The 6,304-nt window shown below is 48.6% G+C and overlaps 1 protein-coding gene across 2 annotated transcripts; it reads left to right on the top strand.

Moving 5' to 3' along the window:
• Nucleotides 1-631: 631 nt before the first annotated feature.
• On the top strand, nucleotides 632-6,069 carry LOC4335013 (probable pectate lyase 8). Of its 2 annotated transcripts, none has more exons than XM_015778627.3 (7): nucleotides 632-843; nucleotides 1,017-1,106; nucleotides 2,133-2,231; nucleotides 3,685-4,327; nucleotides 4,701-4,804; nucleotides 4,981-5,119; nucleotides 5,235-6,069. In XM_015778627.3, exons 1-7 carry the CDS (start codon nucleotides 719-721, stop codon nucleotides 5,454-5,456), a joined length of 1,422 nt encoding a protein of 473 aa, XP_015634113.1. In that variant the 5' UTR covers nucleotides 632-718; the 3' UTR covers nucleotides 5,457-6,069. The 2 variants fall into 2 exon arrangements, with proteins under 2 accessions (XP_015634113.1, XP_025880877.1); XM_026025092.2 differs by having other exon boundaries at nucleotides 2,136-2,231.
• The last annotated feature ends 235 nt before the right edge of the window (nucleotides 6,070-6,304 follow it).

The raw sequence follows: 6,304 nt of genomic DNA on the forward strand, positions 1-6,304 counted from the left end.
TAATGTGTCCCGTATCCCGTAGCTAATTAATATGTTTTCACAAGTATTCTCTAACAAAGACATATTGTTTGAGTATCTTGTAGCAAAGATCGTAAACTTTAAATGTAATGTAACAAATTTGTCTAAAAGGATTGAACTTGGGTATGGCTACTCGGATAACCCCACCGTTGAAGAACAAACTAAAACAGTGCTATAAAATTCCAATCTTATATGCAAGTACTAGGACCAAATGACATGGTACATTTGGGGAGATTTGGTTTGCATAGCCTTTGTGACGCCCACCATTCGGATTGCAAAGCAAAGCACCGGTACAGTTTGACCTTTTTTTTTTGCACTACACTACTGCAGCAGCACACTCAACCTGATTACTATAATCGTACTTACTTCCAGCGATTAGCGTCCTCTAATCACCGCAATTAGTTGGCGGGAGGTTTAGTACGAGACGCATTGAGATTTCAGACACCCACCCACCCCTCGACTTTCACATAATTACATCCAGGTCCTCGAGCACGCGACACGGAGGGCCTATCTGTGAATAAGTTGTTCTCGAGGGGGAATGCGGTGAGGAGGTGTCCCGATGAAGAAGGCGAGCTTAGTATAAATCGGCGCGGCGCTCGACGCCCTCCTCCTCAACCTCGATCTCCTCCTCCTCTGCTTCCATTCTCGACTCCACCAAGTGTTTGCTTCCGAGCCCTAGCTGCGTCGAGGCGCGGGAGCAATGGCGGAGGCGGCGGCGAGGAGGTGGGCGGCGGCGCTGGTGCTGCTGGTGCTTCTCACCGGCACCGTCGAGCTCATCGGCGGCGGAGGCGGGAGCGGCGGGCGGCGGCTTCTCGCTGGCCTCCGGTGAGCTCATCCTCTAATGCCTCTCCTGCGTCTCTCTTGGGATGCTCTGATCGTGTGTTCTTGGTTTGATGGAAATTTGTGCTCGTGTTCGTGCTTGCGTCTTGGGAGTTCGAGTTGCTTGATTTTTTTTTTTGCTGTGATTTTTGAGCCCTTTTTGATCCGTCCCGTTCCAGGGCCGGGAGCACGGCGGCGGCGAGCGGCACGCGGCGGTGGCTGCGCGACTCGTCCTGGCCGGCGACGGCGGCGGCCGCGGCGGCGGCGAGGTGAGCTCCTCATGTCCAATTCACCTCTCCTCTCCCGATGGACGCATCTGGACCGTCGGTTCGTCACCCTCGCGTGATCTGGGCCGTTGGCCAACGAAAAGCAGATCCGGGAGGTTGCCGTTGCGGCGGCGGTGGGTTTCTTTTTCCTTTTTTTAACGGAAACATTTTCATTTAATTCCGAAAAGATTCCTCAAAAACTTTTCGGTTTCGCGGTTCGTGAAAATTCGTAAATTTGGGGGGATTCCGGCGCGGTGAAAAATCCGTGAACTCTCGATTCGGGATCAGAGGCGTGCGAGCGTGTGAAATGGGAGATGCTTCCGTTGCGAGTTCGTTACGGTGGCAGAGCTGTCAGGGGCAATATCGTAAATAGATAATCCATCCAATTTCGCCCTAAGGGAGAAATTATTTTATTTTAATTTTTTTTTGGTGTACTCCGGGTTGTCCTGCGGCTGCACCGGCCATGGTCAAGCGGTGAAAAGACTTTGGAAACACACAAAAGCTGCCCAAAAGAAGCGAAGCAAAATCCCTAGCCTACGCTGCTTCGCGTCCCCCGAAACCGCACCCAACAAAAAAGAGAAGATTTACTATACTAGATTGCGTTGGTATTGCTTTTGGGGTGCAGCCTCGAGTGCGCGTAGCCAAACCGCAGGAGTAGGTTACTGTTTGTTTAAACATTTTTACCTTTTGTTTTGGAGACCGACCGACCATGAATGATCCATTGCATTTTTGCATGCTCGAATCATCACCACGGTGCACGGATCCATCCACTCTTCCCACCCACTGCAAAAGTTCTTTTTTTAATTCAAAACAATTCATGCCTTACAAAATGTTGGTACTAGTACTATTTTGGTGGAGTAGGTAATTAAATTCTTGTGCTGATTAAAATCGCAACCTTTTTTAGTTTATCCGTGTTAATTTCATTTTGTACTGCTGCTATCAGCTGCATGTGCATTGCAGTACGTCCATTAGGTTGGTCGATCCCACTCTCACCTGAAAATGAAAATATGAAATGAAATGATTTTGCAGCAGAGGAGATGACGGTGATGGCGATGAGGCGTCGTCGGCGGCGATGACGGTGCCCGGCGCGGTGGACGACCCGGAGGAGGTGGTCTCGCAAGTGCACATGTACGTCCTTTTCCTCCATTCCAGAGACCTTGTTCCCTCTCTCTCATCTAATATCCTAATTAATCGTAAGCTGTTGTTGTTAAGCATTAATTACCGTCATCGTTTGCTTTAGTGTGACTGTCGCTGCAGATTAATTTGCAATTGTCACTGGATCATTGCATAGATCTGCTTGTTTAATTGCAGTAGTGATAGAGTAGCAGCAGTAAGTTAAGTAAGCTACTATCACTAGTAGCATCAGTAATGGCCTTTTTTTTTGTCCGCACTTTTATCGTCCGTCCCACTCACACAGCAGCACAGCCACCGCCGGACAAGCCGGGCCCACCCGCACAGTGACACACACACTCACACCACTGATCTCCGAAACAAAAGGCGAGAAAGAAAAAGTGAAGAAATGGAACCTGACTCTGCTGAGTACTCCTACCTGACCGGAGCATGCAGATCTGATCCGGCGAGACGAAGCCGGTGCAGCAGTGTGCTGTACTTTAGTTCAACCCACTGACATGTGGGCCCCACCTGGCATGGAGGGTGGGAGGACGCTTTATTGCGACGTACTAACTCGGAGGGATATGTGGCCGGAGCGTATTAACTCCGGCCAAGCCGCGGCAACCAAACTCCGGCCCCGTACGGACAAACAAAATGAAGAAAAACCACTAGTCCTCTATAAATTAGGTTTTAACTATTTTAAACTTGAAAAAAAGTAAATTTATCAGATATTTTTTAAATAACTTCTGTTGAAAATGGTTTAGCGGAAAAATAGACTGTTTAACCGTTTTAAAAGCGCGATCGTTATCTTAGCCAGAAAAGAACGAGGCTTCATATGCTCTTCCCACTGGGATAGTGAAGTGGAGTGAGGTGAGTAGCAGTGTATATGTGTGACACACCACGTTCTGTGGCTGCCCACTCATGTGGACCTGTCTCTGCCTACCTCCTGCATTTGCGACGCGCCACCGTGGACGCATTCATGGCGCGCGCACCAGAAAAATTCCCCATCCCCAACCACTAATCAATCCGATGGTTTGTTTCACATTGCAAACATACATACTAGTAGGCTAGTAGCATCTTCATCTAGCTGCTGCTGGTAGAAAGAACCGACTGGTGACTGACATTTGAGGTAGCAGTAGGATTCGTTTGGTGGCAAGAACCGATTCAGCTTATTAGTTGGTAGTCCAGTTTGTTAGTAGTTAGTACTCGCCGACAGGTCAGCTCCACCCAGAAGAGCTTAAAACGAGTGGACATGGATGGAATTCGTTTGTTGAGTTGTGCGCATTGATGATCACACTCTCTGTACTGTGCCTGCATTGAAATCCCAGCTTGTCACTCATGAAACAAGATAACATGCCAGATTGCTTCATTTCGTAATTAAAACTGAAAACTGAACACGATCTTGGTTGATTGATTCATGATGTGATTAAAAGATAATGGAGTTTTTTTTAACAATGGAATTCATCATCAGGTCGATCAGGAACAGCACGGCGAGGAGGAAGCTGGGCTACCTGTCGTGCGGCACCGGCAATCCGATCGACGACTGCTGGAGGTGCGACCCGGACTGGCACAAGAATCGCCAGCGGCTCGCCGACTGCGGCATCGGCTTCGGCCGCAACGCCATCGGCGGCCGCGACGGCAAGATCTACGTGGTCACCGACCCCAGCGACGACGACGCGGTGAACCCCAAGAAGGGCACGCTCCGGTACGCCGTCATCCGCGACGAGCCGCTGTGGATCGTCTTCAAGCGCGACATGGTGATCACGCTCAAGCAGGAGCTGATCATGAACAGCTTCAAGACCATCGACGGCCGTGGCGCCAACGTGCACATCGCCAATGGCGCCTGCATCACCATCCAGTACGTCACCAACGTCATCATCCATGGCCTGCACATCCATGACTGCAGGCCCACCGGCAATGCCATGGTCCGGAGCTCGCCCAGCCACTACGGGTGGCGCACCATGGCCGACGGCGACGCCGTCTCCATCTTCGGCGCCAGCCACATCTGGGTTGACCATTGCTCGCTCTCCAACTGCGCCGACGGCCTCATCGACGCCATCATGGGTTCCACTGCAATCACAGTGTCCAACAACTACTTCACCCACCACAATGAGGTATCCATCTTTCCATGTTTTTGTGCATCCTAGTTGGATCCTTCCATTTCATTTTTCTGTCTTGCAATGATCATTCATCTTTTGTTTTCTACACATGTAACTTATAATCCATTGGAATCACTCACTCACTAGTGTTTTGGCGTATGTGAAGTACTTGTTTGTTTTTATACCAGCAGCACTGTAGTTTAGTCTAACTTTCAGTGGCAAATATTCTTGCAAATCTATCTAATCTAATTAACCTCAAGATTGTCGGTTGGCCTGGCCGTACTGCTGCTGTGTAGTATGTTGCTTTTTGCATCTCACGTGGATTCGTTTGTTGTCATATGAAAGCAGCCTGCTTGGATTTTTCACTGATGATAAACGCATGATGCAGGTGATGCTCCTGGGTCACAGCGATTCCTATGTCAAGGACAAGGCAATGCAGGTCACGATAGCATTCAACCATTTCGGAGAAGGTCTTATTCAGAGAATGCCAAGGTAAAAACTAAAAACTGATGAACTGAACCAAATCTTGTCTTATGTTCCTCAAGACACTTAAAACTCTGCAATTGTACATACATGCTTGTCTGTATTCAGCATTGCATAGGCGAACCTGCAGTTTATTTCTGACAGTTTACTAACTGTTGTCATCAAAAAAATTGCTCTTTATTCAGGTGCAGGCATGGTTACTTCCATGTGGTGAACAATGACTACACCCACTGGGAGATGTACGCAATTGGTGGAAGTGCTGAGCCAACCATCAACAGCCAGGGCAACCGCTACCTTGCTCCGACAAATCCCTTTGCCAAGGAGGTACATTTTGCTTTCTCTGATTGTCTGTCCATCACCAAGTTCCTGGATTCACATTCAGCAACCGTTTCAGTCTCTTAATAACTAACTAGCATTTGGTATGAACAAACTGATGCAGGTTACAAAGAGGGTTGAGACTGCTCAGACCATCTGGAAGGGCTGGAACTGGAGATCAGAGGGGGATCTCCTCCTGAACGGCGCCTTCTTCACCCCATCAGGTGCAGGCGCCTCGGCCAGCTACTCGCGCGCCTCAAGCCTCGGTGCCAAGTCATCATCCATGGTTGGCACCATCACATCCGGTGCGGGCGCCTTGTCGTGCCGCGGGGGCTCAGCCTGCTAGTGCACACCGGAGAAGAGAAAGAGAGAGTTGCGCAACACCGCAATCGCGCCACGACAACACAAAAGAAACACAAGAATTATAGAAGAAGCTAAAAGCTACTACCGGAACATCGCGGGTTACAGCCTTTTCTTTTCTCTCCCCTTCTCCCTCTCTCTCTCTCTTTTTTGCAGCTTTTGACAATGGTTATATATGACCCTCTCCAAGAAGATTCACCATTTCCTCAACCTCCCCCTGCTCCCAACTGTGAACACTGTCAATGGCAGCAGGCGAGAAGCGTTGCTGATTGAGATTTCGTCGTTCGCTCGGTCTCCTATTAGACATCTGAGTGTGTTGAGTGTGTGTATGTTTTGTGTCGGATCGATGATGATGTCTGCCCCCCTGATCATAGCAAGTGTAATGCGAGATCAGGGGGCGCTCGACGTCTCACAATACCTTTGGTTGTCAAAAGGAAGAGTCTACCACAATGTTTTGTTTTGTGCCTTGGGTTGCAGATGTGTTTGCCGTGCGTGGAGTGAGTGCTACTGCTGTAAAAGACGAAAATATGCATAGTTTACCCTCCTTTCCTCTTCTTCACTGAAAGTTAAAGAGCAGGCTTAATATTTATGTTATACTACTCCCACCTGTCAATTTTCAGATGTTCTTTTTATCTCTTCTGCTGTGTCTGAGTTGAAATTATGGAATACCCTGTGCTGTCCTGAATCCTGGTTCTTGCTGCTGCTGTTTCCTGTATCTTCTCTGGTAAATGCTACTGAAACATTCATGAGATGTGTAACCATTGGATGATGCAATTGGTACTTGGAAACAAGTAGTGGATACATGGATGCTCATGGTCCTCTTGGAATAGAATA

Source organism: Oryza sativa, chromosome 4 (assembly GCF_034140825.1).
Source record: "Oryza sativa Japonica Group chromosome 4, ASM3414082v1".
NCBI classification, from domain to species: Eukaryota; Viridiplantae; Streptophyta; class Magnoliopsida; order Poales; family Poaceae; genus Oryza; species Oryza sativa.

Bases quoted from the DNA above. Each gene is read 5' to 3' on its own strand.
- LOC4335013 (XM_015778627.3), top strand. From the start codon at position 719: ATGGCGGAGGCGGCGGCGAGGAGGTGGGCGGCGGCGCTGGTGCTGCTG. The intron at 844-1,016 runs GTGAGCTCATCC...GTCCCGTTCCAG, and splicing joins CGGCTTCTCGCTGGCCTCCG to GGCCGGGAGCACGGCGGCGG. The intron at 1,107-2,132 runs GTGAGCTCCTCA...ATGATTTTGCAG, and splicing joins GCGGCCGCGGCGGCGGCGAG to CAGAGGAGATGACGGTGATG.